The sequence below is a fragment of the Geotrypetes seraphini genome, chromosome 6, assembly GCF_902459505.1.
Source record: "Geotrypetes seraphini chromosome 6, aGeoSer1.1, whole genome shotgun sequence".
NCBI lineage: Eukaryota > Metazoa > Chordata > Amphibia > Gymnophiona > Dermophiidae > Geotrypetes > Geotrypetes seraphini.
This window is the reverse complement of record NC_047089.1, coordinates 122,364,395-122,384,460: the sequence shown is the minus strand read 5'-3', so window position 1 is coordinate 122,384,460 and position 20,066 is coordinate 122,364,395. Positions and strand designations below refer to the sequence as shown.

General features: G+C 42.6%; 1 protein-coding gene across 6 annotated transcripts in view; it reads left to right on the top strand.

Moving 5' to 3' along the window:
* TPP2 (tripeptidyl peptidase 2) overlaps positions 1-20,066 on the top strand; it is a 1,323,399-nt gene that overhangs the window by 293,870 nt on the left and 1,009,463 nt on the right. For all 6 annotated transcript variants that reach the window (XM_033947626.1, XM_033947627.1, XM_033947625.1 and 3 more), the window contains one exon: positions 11,648-11,775. In XM_033947626.1, the coding sequence (XP_033803517.1) occupies positions 11,648-11,775 (128 nt within the window). The remainder of the gene's footprint in view (positions 1-11,647; positions 11,776-20,066) is intronic.

The window sequence follows — 20,066 nt, the reverse complement described above, 5'->3', positions numbered from 1 at the left end:
TTCTATTTAGCAAACAGATGTAGATAAAGCTGTAACATTTCATATTGAAATTCCAAGTAGATGCTGAGAAAAACAGAAAAAAACCTCTAAGAGGTTACCTTTTTTTGTTTCACTCTTTACATACAGTGGTACTAAACATACACAAATGTTTTAACTTCCATGGCCACAATTTTTAATAATTCTATTTATGTGGGCAGTACAATACAAGAAGAAATTCTGGACTTAATTCTAAATGGACTGCGAGAACCGGCACAAGGTGTAGAAGTAGAAGGGACGCTGGGAAACAGCGATCACAATATGATCCGATTTGACCTGGACGCATGGGCGAAACATCGGTCCAGCACCACAGCCATGGGACTGAACTTCCAAAAAGGGAATTACGAACGGATGAGACGCATGGTAGGGAAGAAGATTAAGAAGAGGATGAACACTGTAAAAACGCTAGAGCAAGCTTGGTCCCTTTTTAAGGATACGGTCACTGAGGCGCAAAATCTATATATACCGCGTATCAACAAGAGATGAAAGAAGAAAAAGAACAAAGAACCAGAGTGGCTCACTGTAGAGGTAAAGGAAGCAATTGGAGACAAAAAACTTTGTTTAAGGAATGGAAAAGGTCAAAAACTGACGAAAACTGGAATAAGCACAAACAGCATCAATGCAGGTGCCATAAGGTGGTAAATGGGGCCAAAAGAGACTACGAGGAAAAAATAGCCAAGGAAGCGAAAAACTTTAAGCCGTTCTTTCAGTATATTAAGGGGAAACGACCCGCGAAGGAAGCGGTGAGACCGTTGGATGACCAAGGAATAAAGGGAGCGCTAAAGGAGGACAAAGCAATCGCCAATAGACTGAACACATTTTTTGTGTCTGTATTTACCAAAGAGAATATACACAGCATACCGGAACCCATCAGGCTATATGCTGGAATCGAAAATGTGAAACTGACAGGGTTAACGGTCAATGTAGAAGAGGTATGCAGGCAGATTTATAGGCTTAAGAGCGATAAATCCCCGGGACCGTATGGTGTCCATCCAAGGGTCATCAAGGAATGGAAAGGGACTATAGCTGAACTGTTTCAGCTAATAGCCAATCTGTCGATCAAATTGGGAAAGATTCCGAAAGACTGGAAGGTGGCGAATGCTACGTCAATCTTCAAAAAAGGTTCGAGGGAAGACCCAGGAAACTACAGGCCGGTGAGTCTGACATCGGTACCGGGAAAGATGGTAGAGGGCGCTGATAAAGGACCGTATCATTAATCACCTTAATGGACACAGTGTGATAAGGACCAGCCAGCACAGTTTCAGCAAAGATAGATCTTGTTTGATAACCTGCTGCACTTCTTTGAGGGAGTAAACAAGCAGATAGACAAGGTCAACCCAGTTGACATTGTATATCTGGATTTTCAGAAGATGTTTGACAAGGTTCCACATGAACGACTACTTCGGAAATTTGCGAGACATGGAATCGAGGGTGAAATACATGGATTAAAAACTGGTTGGAGCATAGTAAACAGAGAATGGGGGGTAAATGGACAATTCTCGGACTGGAAGAGCATCACCAGTGTGGTGCCGCATGGCTCGGTTGTTGGACCCGTGCTCTTCAACATCTTTATAAACGATCTGGACAAAGGTATGACGAGTGAGGTGATTAAATTTGCAGACGATATGAAGTTATTCAGAGTAGTGAAGACATGGGATTGCGAAGATCTGCAACGTGACATAATCAGGCTCGAGGAATGGGCATCAACATGGCCAATGAGGTTCAATGTGGATAAGTATAAAGTGATGTATGTCGGTAACAAAAATCTCATGCACGAAAACAGGATGTCCAGGGCAGTACTTGGAGAGACTTCCCAAGAAAGAGACTTGGGAGTTCTGATCGATAAGTCGATCCAATGTACTGTGGCGGCGAAAAGGGCGAACAGAATGCTAGGAATGATAAAGAAGGGGATCACGAACAGATCGGAGAAGGTTATCATGCTGCTGTACCGGGCCATGGTGCGCTCTCACTTGGAATACTGTGTCCAGCACTGGTCGCCGTACATGAAGAAGGACATGGTACTACTGGAAAGGGTCCAGAGAATAGCGACTAAGATGGTTACGGGGCTGGAGGAGTTGCCGTACAGCGAAAGATTAGAGAAACTCGGCCTTTTCTTCATTGAACATAGGAGATTGAGAGGGGACATGATTGAAACATTCAAGGTACTGAAGGGAATAGACTTAGCAGATAAAAACAGATTGTTCACCCTCTCCAAGGTAGGGAGAACAAGAGGGCGCTCTCTAAAATTGAAAGGGGATAGATTCCATACGAACATAAGGAAGTTCTTCTTCACCCAGAGAGTGGTAGAAAACTGGAATGCTCTTCCGGAGTATGTCATAGGGGAAAACACCCTCCAGGGATTCAAGACAGTTAGACAAGTTCCTGCTGAACCAGAACGTACACAGGTAGGGCTAGTCTCAGTTAGGGCACTGGTCTTTGACCAGAGGTTGACCGTGTGAGCAGACTGCTAGGCACAATGGACCACTGGTCTGACCTAGCAGCGACAATTCTTATGTTCAGTATCAGCTATAATAAAACCCTTATCGCGCATGCGCACTTGAAACTCCGTGCCTCTGTGCACCATGCTGTGCCACTCATGCACAATAGAATACTTCGCCTTCTGCCGCCAATCACCCGTGCCTGCATCAGCTGATTTCCTATCTTCTGCCCCGATCGCTAACGCCGGCTGACTTCCTGCCTTCTGCCTAAGCTGCCTGGACTCCTCCTCTTCTCACCCCCTGACCAGCAGCGGCAGCAGCTGCGGTTTCATCAAGCAGCCGCGGGGCCTTTGCTAGGCCGACCCAGTTCATTGATGCGAGGCAGGCCAGCCTAGCAAAAGCCCCGAGGTTGCCTGATGAAACCGCGGCTAAAACTAAACTAAAGCTAGTGGATGCTGGAGAGGGGACCTTAAAGGGAGAAGGGGTACTACTGGACAAGGGGGAGGTAAAAGGAAGGGAGCAGGGAAGGTTACTGCTGGACAGGGGGAGATAAAAGGAAGGGAGAAGGGGTACTGCTGGACAGGGGGAGCAGGGAAGGGGTACTACTGGACAGTGGGGAGGTAAAAAGATGGGAGAAGGGCTACTGCTGGACAGGGGGAGCAGGGAAGGGGTAGTCCTGGACAGGGGGGAGGTAAAAGGAAGGGAGAAGGGTTACTGCTGGACGGGGGGGGGGAGGTAAAAGGAAGGGAGAAGATGGGGAGGGAAGGGAGGACCAGAGGAAAAGCATGCAGGAGGCCCTGGAAACATAGCTAAAAGCACAGAAAAATAAATTCACCAGACGACAAACGTAGGGAAAATGATTTTATGTATAATAAGCGCGCATGTGCATTTGAAACTCCGTGCATCCATGCCTTCGCATGCGCAGTACACCGCCGTGCCTTCTGAGAGCGAAAGGTGGAGGAAGGGAGAGACGGCTGTGGTCGGAAGGTGGGCGTGACCATCTGGAAGGAGAATCGGTCATGTTCTGAGGGAACAGACCGCCTCCGTTTGGGAGTGACAGAGGGGATCGGAACGGTCCAGGAGCAGAGGCGAATGAGACCTGCCTGGTGAGGGCAAAGTTGACAGAAACTGTCAGAGTTTGAGTGAGAGTGCATGTGAGAGGGGGGGGGGGAGAGAGAGAATCCCAGTGTGAAGGAGTGGAGAGACAGAGGGGGGGTCCGAACTGGCGTTGTGACTGGGTTTGCTTGCCCGGGAAGCCAAAGAGCTGGAGGTAAAAGGGAGGAGAGCTGCAATCGGACATTTTGCCTGCATTTCGCGGACACATCATATCTACCGGTACTTCTGCAATTGCCCCAGCTGGAAAATGCAAAAAAAGCTGAATCCTCCCTCCCTACCAACTGGAAAGGAAATGAAATCCTTTCAGAGCAGGGGAAACAGAAAGACAGACAGACAGGGGGGCAGGGAGAGAGACAGAAAGAAAGACAGACAGACACACAGAAATACGGGGGCAGGGAGACAGAAAGACAGACGGGGCCAGGGAGAGAGACAGACATACAGAAAGACGGGGGGGGGGGGGGGTCATTCCATGTCAAGTGATCAGATTCTTGGAAAGTGCCCTGCATGACCATCACGGATTTTGATGAAACTTCATATGCAGAGTCCACCATGTCTCAAACGAACTTTGGTAAAGTTTTAGTTTCGCCTGTGGAATATTTGTGGAGATATAGCCATTTGTTTGACCCCATACCACAATGAAATACAGTACGACAATGACATTCTGACAACTTTGAGACACAATATTTCCCGAGCTGTGTTTCCAAAAAAACTGAAACTTAGCTACCCTGCACAACTTTTTGAGCTCTGTTCATTGCTACCAATAACAATTTTTGCCGAGCACTGATTGAATGCCTGAATTACAGTAAACTTGGCCGAAAAAATTAGTGCTCCAAAAAAAGTCAAAGTTTGACATTACTTAGCTCCCACAATAATTGAGTAATAAATGCGAAATTTGGCGCATAATGTCTCAGTACAACGTTGTTTTCAAAAGTACAATTTCAACCTCCAAGCTCTTTCCATTAGTTTACAAATTAAGTGTAAAGTTGCTAATTTGTGTAAAAAGGCCAAAAATAGGGTATTTTCAGCCTGCTTTTACAGAAAAATACCTTTTAGAAACTCTTTCAAATCAGTCTCATTAGAAAGAGCATATTTCAAACCCCCTAGAAAAGTGGACTTCATTTTTCAACGCAGGTTAACAATGGCTGAAAAAGGGGGACAAAGTTGGGAGAGGTTGCCACGGCAACAAACTCTATTTCAACATAGTTCTGTCATTTTTAAAGTTACAGTTTTGTATTGATGTAGTATTACTACTACTCTATTGCGTTGGTCCATGGTGACATTGTCACTACCAGTTCAAGAGTTTGAACTGGCAACCCCATCGCCATAGGGGTCACGCCCGATAGCTGTGCAATACCAGCCACGGGTGGGCTACTTCGTCCAGGTTCCCAAGCCTCGCATTTGGTTTCTTTGTCAAGGTTCCAAAGCCTTTTGTTGGTATCTTTCTGGTTCCAAAGCCAATGATTAGGGTGTCTTATCCTAGGTTCCCAAGCCTAAATTGGGTATCTTATATGGTTCCCAAGCCGAAGTGAAGTCCACTTTGATTTTAACTGCCAGCAATCTTTATAACATTCTGTTAAATTTTTGAGCCACTTTCTTCAATGCAGTTTCTGGAAATTGATATTGGCGGCCGGATGATGTAACTGAAGGGGCACAAAGCATGCAGATGAGGTGTTGCTCTGGAGCCCAACAAACGTCTTGCCTTTCTGGCCAATAAAACGAATGAGCTGGACCGTGAGGATGCATAAATTTTATCAATGCATCATTTTGTTCAATTGAGACTTCAACAACGTTGCCTATCCACCATTGATTATCGTAAGTACAGGCAACGTAGCAACCAGGAAAGATTTCGGACACTTTCAAATTTGGAATGGCAGTATCAGAAATTTTGGCAACAAAATTTATTGTGTCATTTGAAACTTTGCTGACACGAACAGAGTTTGAGTCGACTGGTACAAATTGGTGGTGCTCTCTGGTACCGGCTACTGTGCTGCTTTCATGCCATCTTTCTTCTTGAAACTTTTTGCTTTCTTCAATTTCTTCTTTTGGAACATAAATGTATTTAACTCCGTGTATATTTTGGTCACAAAAGTTAAATAGATCCTTTGGCGTCAATATTTGATCCGTTGATGGTCTTTGGAGGCTAGCCCGGGCAGCCAGTCGTTTAGTTGTTCCACCAACTCCATCGCAGGGTGATTTTCCGTGGCTAGTTCCAAAAAAATTCCATTCAGCCTCAATGTTGAAATCATTTCTGTGATTGCACAAATTCACAAAGTTCTTGTAGTTTTTATATTGTGCAGCTGAGCCGTCACTGAAGTAGTATATTTTGGTAATGTTTGTTTGAGTTACCAAAAATTCGATCAACTTTTGAATAAACACGTGTACAGATATCGTATCATGTTGCATATGATCAGAAATAATGCAACAGTTTACAACTTGCAATGTGCCCACTTCATTGAGGTAATATGCAACAAAAGGATGTACCGTAGCTTGTGAATTTTCCCAGTGAAAGCCTTGGGCGGCATCCTGTACAACAAATGAGTAATTTTCAGCGAAATCCATCAAAATGATCATTTCCGTTTCTTTTAAGCCTGTCTTCAACATCTTCAAATATTCACTTTGATGTTTTGAAATGAAATGGTGGCTTGTCAATTTCCAAATCTTGCTTGCAAGTCTTTCAATAAAGTTGTCCATGGTTAGTACGCTTGTTTCTAATGTTTCACGGTCAGCGTGAACCCATTGCTTAAATTCTATTGATTCTTCTGGATCTAAATCCTTGAATATTTCTTCCAGGTATGCTGTTAGTGCTTCTTCACCAGGGCAGTTTTGACATCGTTGTAGCATACAGTCCTTGACATTTAGGTCGCACACAGTTTTTTCCATAAGAACTTTGTAGTTCTCTTTGACGTTGGCGCCTTGTAGCATGAGCTTTACATTTTGATGTCGTGCAGACACACACGGAGTGTGCACCTGATGCACCAACGGTTACACACCACTTTGGCCTGAGCTCACAGAATTTGGAAAAACCAATTTCAGTTCCGTATTTGTTACAGTACGCCACGTACAGCTCTTTTAAATTACACAACAGCAGCCGCTTTTGCTTTTGTACTTTTAAACCATTGAGGCGGACTGAAATGCAATCTTTTTTGCCAGGACATATTTTGCTGAATTCATCATCTTCGTAAAAATCTTGAACTCTATTTGCAATTTCTTTTGGAAGGGACTTGCCAATTTTTGCATCAGGTATAGAACAAATGCCTTTCTCTTTCTTTACTTTTTGGGCTGTTCTGACCATGCGCTCTGAAACGCCAAACTTCATTGCTGTTTCCTTTATTGACCAACTTTTTGGGGCCATCGTCAATAATTGAACTTTCATTGACCTGTTGGATATTGCAATTTTCGTTTTCATTTCTTCAATGAGGTCAGTGTAATCTTCACATAACTTGCATTCTACAGACTGACTAGACGGCCCAACTTCTTCAGCTGAAACTCCAGCAGCAGATGTAATCTTCTTGGCTATCACATTCTGCACACGTTCAATTTTTCGTATCACATAGCCGGCTTTATCTCTACTAGCTAACCTTCGAATTTTCAATGGAGAGGTTCCTAAAGCAGTCAAGCTTTGATCAACTGCATCGGAGATGCTGATATCAAAATCGTCTGAAGATGAAGATGCTGCAGTAGCTTCACTCATTGAAACGTATTGGGCTTTGCACCTACTGCAAAGTTTCTGACCTGGCTTGATATTTATTTTTGCCACTTTTCTAAAATCATTAGACATGGCAAGATCGACTTTTAACAATCTACTTTGAACAATGTGATTTTTCTTTTCAAATGGATTACAACACAATGTTTGCTTTAATTCGTATTTGTCGAGATACTTTGCTTTGTGGTGGAGGCAGATTTGGTCTTTATCCATCAGTTCAACTTCAGAGTGCCGAGTGATAAGCAATTTTTCATCGGTTGACAAATTATGTAAAAAAATGAGCCGTCATGACACTTTGACAACAATTTTTGCCCAATGGCACAGTCTGGCAGAAAAGGATTATTATTAGTCGATTCGTTGGCATCCATTTTAAACTGAATTAATAATAATGTGGATCTGAAAAAGAAAACAAGTTGTAATTTGTGATCTGCATGCAACAAAATTATCACCTCAATTTCTAGTTAGGAATAATCATTAATTAAGAACACTATAATTGTACCCAAAGCTTGAGTAAAAATAAACAGGGAAAAACAGTGTGAAAAGTGACATAATTGTAAGTTGAAACGTAGGCCGTTGCCATGGTGACATCTCCCAACTTTGTCCCCCTTTTTCGGGCATTGTTAACCTGCGTTGATAAATGAAGCTCACTTTTCTAGGGGGTTTGAAATATGCTCTTTCTAATGAGACTGATTTGAAAGAGTTTCTGAAAGGTATTTTTCTGTAAAAGCAGGCTGAAAATACCCTATTTTTGGCCTTTTTACACAAATTAGCAACTTTACACTTAATTTGTAAACTAATGGAAAGAGCTTGGAGGTTGAAATTGTACTTTTGAAAACAATGTTGTACTGAGACATGCGCCAAATTTCGCATTTATTACTCAATTATTGTGGGAGCTAAGTAATGTCAAACTTTGACTTTTTTTTGGAGCACTAATTTTTTCGGCCAAGTTTACTGTAATTCAGCCATTCACTCAGTGCTCGACAAAAATTATTATTGGTAGCACTGAATAGAGCTCCAAAAGTTGTGCAGGGTAGCTAAGTTTGTTTTTTTGGAAACATAGCTCGTGAGATATTGTGTCTCAAAGTTGTCAGAATGTCACTGTCTTACTGTATGTCATTGCAGTATGGGGTCAAACAAATGGCTATATCTCCACAAATATTCCACAGGCGAAACTAAAACTTTACCAAAGTTCGTTTGATACATGTGGGACTTTGTGCATAAAGTTTTATCAAAATCCGTGATGGTCATGCAGGGAGCCCTTGATCACTTGACATGGAATAACCCGGGGGCAAGGCGAGAGACAGAAAGAAAGACAGACAAAAAAAGGGGGAGCAGGAAGAAAGAAAGACAGAAAGAAAGAAATGCCTCAGTGCCCCATTGTGCTAAAAATCTACACATTTATTCTAGCACCCATTAATGTAACTGGCTTAAACACTATATACTAATAAACAAATACTGAGCAAATCAGCTACATTTTGATTTGTCGATCCTCTGAAATTTATTTTTAATTATGGCATGAGTTTCCATAAGTTTTTATTGTAAAGACCAAATGATGCATTTTGAATTTCTGTATAGGATGGGATTCTCAGTCAATTCAGTTTTTATTAAAATTTGATTCTGTTGTTTTATCAAATTTCTAAGTGAGTTTACAATTAAAAAAAATAAGGGGTAAAAATAAAAACGCCAATTACAATATAAAATAACTAGTCTTATAGCCCGTTACATTAACGGGTGCTAGCCCCAACTTCCCTGTGCAGCAGCAGCATATCCCTCCCACCCTTCCCTGTGCAGCAGCAGCATTTCCCTCCCCTCCCCCACTACCCTGTGCAGCAGCAGCAGCAGCATTTCCCTCCCCCCATTACCCTGTGCAGCAGCAGCATTTCCCTCCCACCCTTCCCTGTATAGCAGCAGCATTTCCCTCCCCCCTCCATTTCCCTGTGCAGCAGCATTTCCCTTCCCTCCCCTCCCCCACCCCACTTCTCTGCGCAGCAGCATGTTTTTTTCTGGCAGATTCCCTTACCCTTTCCATCCAATCCCCGCCTGCATCGCACGACACGCCTGCATGCGCTGGAAGCTTTTATACTTTAAAGGAAAGAACAGCAGCATGGGCAGCAGTAGCAGCATTCACAATTCATTGCTGTTGCCGGCTTCAGGTCTTGCTCTCTGGCGCATCCTGTCTTCATGAAAACAGGAAGTAGGCAGGACCCGCCAGAGAGGAAGGGCTGAAGCTGGGAACAGCAGCGAATTGAAAACGCTGCTGCTGCCTGAAGCACCCGAGGCAGACGCTTCTCTCCCCTCCCAGCCCAACCCCCGCTGACTCTTCTATCTCTCCCTCCCATGCGACCCTCCCAACGAGACAAACCTCCCTCCAGCGTTGCCAGGCTTTCTCCTGCCGTTGAGTCTCTCTGTCACGTCACTGAGGGACTCTCATCTTCCGGTGCCCGGCGCGAAGCGGCATGTGTGACCCTGAGGAGTTCAGCCAGCACTGGCGAGCGTAGTTCACGGGTGAGGAGGTCCAGCGATGCAGCTGCTCTCCGTCCTGGGCACGTCTGCCCTCCGCCGACAGCCGCCTCGCCTCGAAGCCCTCCTCCTGTCAGCCGCCGCTCCGCGCGTCCTGGAGTCCTGGTGACGTAGTAAGCGCGCATGCGCACTCTTGCCGGCCACATCCCGACAGATCAGGACTCGGGGAACACGGGATAAGAGTGTGCATGCGCGCTTAGCATATTATTATTATAGATAACAAAAGAAAGATAGAAACAACATTAATTAAATGCCATACTTGAGTGTTGGGGTGGGGGGTGGGGGGATCGGGAGGGGAGGGTCTTTTGATGGGGGGTTTGGATCTCTTAGGTCTCCGTGAAGGATTAACACGGATGTCCTTGTGTGGTCTGCTGTTGTATGCTGGCTGTATTGTTGTTGAGTTTGGTATATAAGCATATGAAAATTTCAATAAAAAATTAAATATGAAATGGCTTGATATTGTGCAGGCTAGACTGGACTGACAGGAGATGATAGGTAGATGGGGAGGGAATACAATTAAAAAAGGATAGAAAACATTAAAGGGAAGGACAAAAGGAGGGTAAATGCTGCCTATTTCTTTGGATAAAAAATGCGCATTGGCTTCCAGTTATTCATCGGATAACATAAAAACTTTGTCTGCTTACCCTTAAAACTCTTCTCAACAAAACTCCAGCATTTATATATAAATTATTAATTCCGTATCATCCAAACAGAACTTTAAGATCCAATGAACAACATTTATTAACTATTCCTTCGCTTAAGATCATTAATACTAGACGGCAGTTTATTTTTTCAGTAACTGCCCCACAGACTTGGAACTCCCTCCCAATTTATTTGCGAAAGGAGCAGGATCTAGGAAAATTTAAAAGTAATCTAAAAACATTTCTTTTTAAAGATGCCTTTGGTGCTTAATTTACTAATCCTTAGGCCAAAGACTTTACTGTATTAAACTATGTTTTTACTTGTCTTCCTCTTGTACTTTTCCTCTGTATTGCTTTTCTATATTGAATTGTATTTTGCAATCCCTTTTTACCTTATGTTCCCAAAATGATGTGTTAGTTTTTAACCCAATGTTATTATTTAAAGTGGGTACTGTACTGTTTTTTTATTGAATGTATTTTAAAATTGTTCATCGCTTTGAAATATGATTAAGCGATTAATCAAGAGAATTATGAACTTTGAAACTTGGATAGATTGATGTGAGAAGGAATGAAAAGGTGATGGATTTCTTACCCAGTTGTTTAAGCACCTGATTATAATTAGCCAGTTAAGAGGGGTAGTTTTAAGGTGCAATAAAATATGGCCCTTTGCCACACTTTAAAGTATCATGGCGGAGTCACCATTGAATTGTGTAAAATTGCATATCACGGGGTGACCAACTTTGCTGCTGTTTGACTAGAACAGTAAGTTTAAAAGAAGGCTCTTTTTTAGCTGCTGGAAGCTACAATTCTGTGATTCAGAAGCAAAACAATTAGGGCTTGATTCTAAAAATGACGCCTAGATTGACAGCACCTTGCTAATTTATGCACTGAGCTTAAAATTTTTTAATTGGATTAATTGGCATGATAATCGAAAATGCCATTAAAAGCCAACTAAAAAACATACAATTAAGTTCCACGTGGAAATTGGTATGGTTAGTGATGGAATTCGGGCATGGAAAGCATTAGGCACTAGCATTTTAGGCCATGTAGGCACAATTCTGTAAATGGCACCTAAATTTGATTATGTGGTAGGCACGCTGTTATAGACGCTGTTTATAGAATCAGACCCTCAGTGCATTCAAGAATCATTTTTTATGATGAAGTTACTTAATATTTGTCTTTATATATTACAGGAGAATTTGTGAAGCCATCAATGAAGCTGTGTGGAAAAAAAATATTATCTATGTTTCTAGTGCAGGGAATAACGGCCCATGCCTTTCAACAGTAGGATGTCCAGGAGGAACTACCTCAAGTGTCATTGGTATGTTATCCCCAAATATTTTGTTTGGCTCTTGCACTTATATATTTCAGTGAGTACCGTATATATTCAAATATAAACTGGGATTTTGGGGCCCAAAAATTGGACCAAAAATGGGGGTCCCGTTTTATATTTGAGCCAGTGCCCACCCTCCCACTCCCAGACTTATTGCAGGCCTCCGCTGGATCACCAGGCTCGGCACCCTGTTCCCCCTCCTGCTCTGTCCATCGTACCTCCTCTGCCGCTAGAATCCCTGGTTGTCCAGATGTGTAGCGGGCAGGAGCGAGCTTTCCGCGCTCCTGCCCCGCTGCTAACCTGGTCGGTCACTGTCGTGAGTTCTGGTTTCAGCCGCTGAGCAATACCGAGCAGGAGTGTGCTTTGGTGCTGCTGCTCGATGCTCCTGCTCAGCAGCTGAAACCTATCCAGGATGGCTGCTATTTACCTGGATGCAGGTTCAGGAGAAGTTCCACAGGATGAAAATTCCTCTCTTCCGTATCGCTTGATAGACCGGTATAATACCTTTAAGGATGGGTATTATACTTCACTGCTACCAGCTGCTATCAGTATATCTCGGGACGGCTATGCTCTGGAGTTTGCCCGTTCCTTGCCAAACTGTTTTCTCGCTTCCCCCTCGCTGGTGGCGTGGAAGCAGCAGGCCTTTCATCAGACGGTTCAAAGACCGTTGGATCTCCATGCGGTGGGTCCAGTTCCCCCGCAGGAGTGGGGCACAGGTTGGTATTCAATATAGTTTGTGGTACCATAGAAAGAAGGGACCTTTCGACCCATCCTGGATTTGAAGTGGGTCAACAGGGCTCTTCATGTGCCTTCCTTCCGTATGGAAACTCTGCGGTTTGTGATTCTGGTGGTTCAGCTGGGGGAGGTTCTGAGATTGTATATCAGTACAGCTTCCCCTCTACTAATCCAGTCTTCTCAGTCTCTTATAGTAGGTGGTAAGCCTAATTTTGGCTCCCCTCTTACTGCTCTTGGAACTTTGTTTTGGACTCTTGGTTCCCCTTTTGTGCCGGATAGAGCTTGGACAGGTCCTGTTTGGTGATCCGTCCGATCTCGGGGGTGTTAAACCCAGTGGGTCTCATGCTGGGTCCCTCCCCCACCTTCTTCCACCTCCCCATATTTTTGTAGAGATGCCTCAGCCAGCGGCCTGGCCCCCTGGTTGGTCAGCCCTCCAGCTTTGAGAACCATGGAGTCTGTTCTATAAAAAAAGAAAAAAAACCCCAAAATCCTGAGGTATGCCGGTCTAAAGGGCTAAAATCCATTTATAATTGCCTTTTTACTGTATTTTCTCAACTAACCAGCACTTTTCTTGCAGCTAGGGTGGTTTTCAGCACAATGACCACTTTTAAAGGGAAAAAGTGCTCATTGTGCTCCAAACACGAGGTAGTCGTGGGCGGCCTGTGCAAGCGTTGTGCATGCCAGAGCGGTGGGGAAGCCTCGCTGGCAGTGGATGTCGGCAGCCAGGAGACCCCACCGCATGTTCCCCAGCTGCCAACGGTTAGGGAGAAAAGGATTCCCTTGCTGCTAGAACGGCTGGGGATTCCCTTTTTGCGTCGGTTGGTTCCTCGGCCTCAGCGTCAGGAAAGTCCCAGGCTTTTCAGACGTGGCAGGCTGCAGGAGTTCCGATTTTGGCGGTTTAGGTCCCATTTTGGCGGGAACCTCCTCTTTAATTTCAGTTACATCAGGTGACTTTTCCCCCTGTTCTGGAAATAAAGGGGCAAGGTATGGCAGGGTCCCCTGCTGGGGCAGAGAGTCCCTTGGGGCCGCGGTGGTCTTTCCCCCTGAATTTATGTTAGCACTTTGTAAATCTTATGTGCTGGTGGCAGGAGGTTCCATATCTTGGGGTTTTTTTCCCCCTTGATGTCTTCCTCGGTGCGGCTCAACACAGCGACGGTTTTGCCCCCCTCTACTCCTCTCTCATCCAAATGCCCGAGGGTCTCTTGGAATGATGATATTTACCTAAACTAAACTAAACCTTAAGTTTTATATACCGCATCCTCTCCACGGAAGTGGAGCTCAGCACGGTTTACAAGAACTTAAAATATAAGAAGAGAAAGGAAAAGGTTTACATGAGCTTATTTATAGAATGGAAGAGTAAGGGGGAAAATAGAATTACATGTTAGAGAAGAGCCAAGTTTTCAGTTGCTTGCGGAATAGTTGGAGAGAGCCCAGGTTCCGCAACAGGAACCTAGAGAAGCAAGATGTTATTGATAGGACCTGGACCCTTGGGGAGAATTCCAGGATCCTCTTGGGGGGTTGGATTCCGCCAGCGAGGGGTTCGAGCACTCCCCAGCTGGCAAAGATGCGTGTGTGGTGCACCTTTTTCAGCGGGAAGAGCTTCATGAGTTAATTCTGCAGGTCTCCTCAGTTTTGCACTTTGCTTAAGGGGATCCGCTCTGCTTCCTGCTCTTTTCCTATGCATCAGGATAGTTTGGATATTATGCTCGCACAGTGGCAGGTGCTGGAAGCCCCTTTTCGTTTTGCGTGCTCCATGGCCCGCCTGTATTCCATTCCCGAAGGGGATAGGGACACTTTGAAGTCACCCGTAGTGGATGCAGTGGTCTTGGCCATTTCTAAGTGGCATACCGTGCCTGTTGAGGGCGGTGCAGCCTTGAAGGACCTGGAGGAGCATAAGTTGGAGTCACTCCTTAAACAGAGTTTTGATGTGACGGCTCTGTCGGTCCAGGCGGCGATGTGTGGTGGGCTGGTGGCTCGTGCGTATTTTCGTTGGGCCCAGCATGTACTTGACAGTAAATCTGAGAATTGGAACTTGTTAAAGCAAGAAGTTGCCAAAATTGAATTGTGTGCTTTTTATCTCTCGGATGCCATGTATGACCTCTTGCAAGCTTCTGCCAAGTCTTTGGCCTTTGGAGTGGCAGCATGCCGTACCATGTGGCTTCGAGCTTGGTCAGCGGATTCAGCGTCCAAAGCTAAGTTGACAAAATTCCCTTTTAAAGGATCTTTCTTGTTTGGTGAGGACCTGGAAAGGTTGGTTCAGACTCTCACTGCTTCCAAAGTGCCTCGTTTGCCTGAGGATAGGCCTAGACCATTGGCTCAAGGTGATGCTGCTCATGGGCATGGGCGTGGACGTGATTTCCACCGCTTCCACTCTGGTAGAGGGGCTGCCTCTTTTCCATCTTCTGGGCTCTCTAGAGGCAGATTCATCCAGCTCATGCAGTCCTTTCGTGGGGCCCGCCGGGGTGCAGGTAGCGCCCCCGCTAGGTCCCCTGCTGCTCGCCCTGCCCAATGACTCCTTGCTGGCGCCCGTCTTGGTTCCATGGGCGCATGGCTGAGAGAATTTTATCCAAATGGGCAGACATCACGTCCAATCAGTGGGTTCTGGAAGTGATCCGGGACGGCTATGCTCTGGAGTTTGCCCGTTCCTTGCCAAACTGTTTTCTCGCTTCCCCCTCGCTGGTGGCGTGGAAGCAGCAGGCCTTTCATCAAACGGTTCAAAGACCGTTGGATCTCCATGCGGTGGGTCCAGTTCCCCCGCAGGAGTGGGGCACAGGTTGGTATTCAATTTAGTTTGTGGTACCTTAGAAAGAAGGGACCTTTCGACCCATCCTGGATTTGAAGTGGGTCAACAGGGCTCTTCATGTGCCTTCCTTCCGTATGGAAACTCTGCGGTTTGTGATTCTGGTGGTTCAGCTGGGGGAGGTTCTGACCTCTCTAGATCTGGCCGAGGCCTATTTGCACATTCCTCTTCGGGCCTCCCATCATCGCTTCCTGCGCTTTGCGATCTTGGGGCAACATTATCAGTTCTTCCCTTTGGTCTGTGTAGTAAGGTCTTAAGTATATATCGTCCCTGAAAATCAAGTAATAGTTGACAAAAAGAGATGAAAGGGAAGATAATTCAAGAAGTAAATGGAATAATTGAGCAATCAACTCTGACAATATTAATGACTACTTCAAGGCCTTAATTGCATCTAGCAAGACAAATTAGAGTCAATAATTTCTAAAAAATATATATATGTGTTCATGAAAATATAGATATTAAATCACAATTCCTGTTGAGTATTTAAGGAAAAACAGAGATGGACATATCATAAATTATACAGACTTCAGTCTTTGGAACCTCTTATGATATATACCATTACAAGTTCCTGTCTTGTATATTGTTATAATCATCTATGTCCACCACCTCCTACCAAAAAAAAAATTTTTCATTTACTTAATTTTATTCACTAAAAGTGTTGTCACTAATTTTAATTAACTATTATTATCATAAATAACTTTGTTATAATATATGCTGTTTTGGGAGAACAAATAAATGGAATGGTTTATTAAAGAAACCTAAATAGTTCATTCATCTAAATGTGCTGAATTTGTGTTATTTTTTTTTTTTAAATTTAAAATTCAATAAATTTATAGCGTTGAACTTTTTTAAAGTGCATAAAGTGCATTTACCTAAAAAACTGTAAAGAGTTAAAAAATTAATTAGCTACAAAGTATAAAAAAGTGTAAGTATAAATATATCTAATGAACTAAAGTGCATGTGCCTAGGACATACGTATGCCTAAAGAAACCTCTTAAATATGAACAAATTATGTGCAAAATAGCTGATATTTGAAAAAAGAGAGAGGAAGGAAGGCAACACTTAACTTGTGGTAAGGTGGAACCAGCCACCATCAACGTTGATATAGTGAAAAACTCCCGACGCCTTTTCTTTTTGTAGGCATTTCAGCCCAGAGCTGGTCTTCTTCAGGGGAAATGTTGAACAAGAGTTGCCTTGCTGTGTAGAATGTGAGAAAAACAACAAATGAAACAACTATGATCTAGGAAAATACCAAAATGATAACAATTTATGAAAAGTGAATATAATAAAAGAAATGGAAAGTGAAAAGAAAAAAGGAAAAACCAGTAGCCCAATGAAAACTAAGAAAAATCAGATACCAAATAGCAAACTGGAAACTCTAAAAGGCGAACTGATAGGTAGCGTAAAGCTGAAACAGCCCGCCCTCAAAGACAACAAACTTACAATCGTACATAAGTGCATTCAGAAAGAAAGAGAAAAATAGAAAAATACTGCGGGAGGGCCCCTCCTACTTACTTGAATTAAATGAAGCTAAACTGAAACTAATAAATGCAACAAAAACTTAAACAAGCATATATGAACACGAAATAAATATTGAATAGCTGAAAAGTAAACAACAAACTACTTGAGAAAAAGCCTTAACTGAAAACAAAACTGACATTCAAAAAACAAAATAACATACCGAATTAAACTAGCATGACGCTCGAACAAATTTTTAGAGAACGATGTCTTCCGCGTTAACCTTTTGGTTTCACGGCCGGAAGACAACGTGACTAGTATCCTTACGTTGAAAACGTCATCTATCTCTAACTACAGCATAAATGCATCTCAGCACTAAATTCAAATGTGTGAGGACTAAACCTAAAACGAAGGGGCCATCGGAGAAGTCAGCGTGAATCTAACAAATATGAATTAATCTAAAGAAAGAAAAAAGTAAAGAAAGGGAATGAATGACTGAATAAATGAAATATAAAATATTTAACATAATATGCAAAACATAATTTCAGACTATCTAGGTGTGCTAAACACCATGCGGCACAGAAAGCAACATGAGAAGAGGTTTAAATGGATGAAAAATGAAAAAAGGATATAAAAGCTGAACAGCTAAAATATAATAAATAGGGAAAAAGAGAAAATCAACAACTACCTGAAACAAAACTAAAACGTGGAACAACAACTGAAAAAAAATGATAAAAATAGAAAAAGTACATAGAAAAACAATAAAAAGACAGAGGGAACAGAGATGAAATGCAAAAATGTAAGGAATGTATGTAATCATTGATCAGTTGGAAAGAATTTATACAATTATTGACCAATTGAAAAATAAATTTGTACAACTTATCATAGATCAAACTCTCTGTTTAGACCTGCTGGCTGAATGCAGTTCAAATAAAATATCCAGCGTCGTTCTTTACGGAGCAGAAAGACTCTTTGAAATCATATAACTGTTTGTTCATGGATTCTATTTTGGAGACCACATCCTCAGGAGGTAATTTTGAGGACACTTCTTTTAATGTTTAATCTATGTCTCCTTTTAATGCTGTAGACATTGCCTGAGCATGATTCACTATCAGTATTATTAAATTCATGCTAAACTTGTTGAGGATTTTGTTCCATTTAGAAACAAATTCAGTATCTTCTTTTTAAAGATGGGATTCCTTAAGAACTCTTAACCCCGTGGTATGCACTTAACTCTCAAATATTCAACCAAAGTTAAAGCGTGTAGTTCCGTTCTAATAGCTCTCTTTTGTAGACGTTCCAATTGGGCCCAATGATCTAGAATTGGTCATGAACTATCTTGGTAAATAAAAGTGGGGCTGACAAAAGACCACTTAGATGAGCTTCAATGAAGTTCAGTGAAGTTGTGACACGGACAAGAGGACATAGACTGAAGCTGAGGGGAGACAGGTCCAGGACGAATATCAGGAAGTTCTGTTTCACGCAGCGAGTGGTGGACACCTGGAATACTCTCCCAGAGGAAGTAATTGCAGAATCCACCGTTCTAGGATTTAAGGGTAAACTAGATGCACATCTCCTTAAGAGTGGCATAGAGTAAATTAGATGCACATCTTCCTTGAGAAGCATACAGTGATATGGGGACTAAACTATGCCAGGCCTCCACGTGTGCAGATCACCAGACTTGATGGACCCGGAGATGGCAATTCTTATGTTCTTTTGTTCTTATGAAGCTTAAAGTGTATTGATCCTATGTTCCTTCAGCCATAAATGAAACAAAACTAAATAGATGTAGTGTAATATAACAAAAAAAGAAAAAAAATATATATGGAAAAATTCAATCAGGAATAAATCATAAACACAGTGACGATCACCATTTAATGGTTCTTTTGTAAATACAAAACCATTTAGAAAAAAGTCCTAAATAAGTTACCTTTAAGATAATGTGTAGTAAGGCCTTACATATATATCATCCAAAGACTGAAGTCTGTATGATTTATGATATGTCCACCTCTGTTTTTCCTTAAATACTCAACAGGGATTGTGATTTAATATCAATATTTTCATGAACACATATATATATTTTTTAGAAATTATTGACTCAAATTTGTCTTGCTAGATGCCATTATGGCCTTGAAGTAGTTATTAATATTGTCAGAGCTGATTGCTCAATTATTCCATTTACTTATTGAATTATCATAGTAACATAGTAGATGACGGCAGATAAAGACCCGAATGGTCCATCCAGTCTGCCCAACCTGATTCAATTTAAAATTTTAATTTTTTCTTCTTAGCTATTTCTGGGCAAGAATCCAAAGCTTTACCCTGTACTGTGCTTGGGTCCCAACTGCCGAAATCTCTGTTAAGACTTACTCCAGCCCATCTACACCCTTCCAGCCATTGAAGCCCTCCCCAGCCCATCCTCCACCAAATGGCCATATACAGACAAGTACTGGCCTTAGTTCAATATTTAATATTATTTTCTGATTCTAAATCCTCTGTGTTCATCCCACGCTTCTTTGAACTCAGTCACAGTTTTACTCTCCACCACCTCTCTCGGGAGCGCATTCCAGGCATCCACTACCCTCTCCGTAAAGTAGAATTTCCTAACATTGCCCCTGAATCTACCACCCCTCAACCTCAAATTATGTCCTCTGGTTTTACCATTTTCCTTTCTCTGGAAAATATTTTGTTCTACGTTAATACCCTTCAAGGATTTGAACGTCTGAATCATATCTCCCCTGTCTCTCCTTTCCTCTAGGGCAGTGTTCTTCAACCTTTTTGCACCCGTGGACTGGCAGAAATAAAATAATTATTTTGTGGACCGGCAAACTACTAGGACTAAAATTTAAAAACCCCGTTTACGCCCCATCTCCGCGAGCTCGGTCCCCGCAAACCATCTGATCCCATCTGCACAAGCCGCAATTATGATTTTATATTGAACGTATTTTATTAAAGTATAAAAAGAAACAATATTCTGAACAATTGTGATTTTATAAATACAAATATACAGAGCACGGACCAACAAAACCCCTGTCTCCCCTCCCCTTCACATATATCCCCTCTACTATCAAGAAAACTGAACAAGCCAAGTTATTATAGAATGCTACATAGAAATATCATGCTAACAGAATACTGCAGTCCCCAGTTATGTCTCTAGCAGGATATATAATTCAAATCTGATATATTCTAATGACAAAATAGAAATAAAATTATTTTTTTCTACCTTTTGTTGTCTCTGGTTTCTGCTTTCATCTTCTTTTTACTCTTTTCCTTCCACCATCTGCCC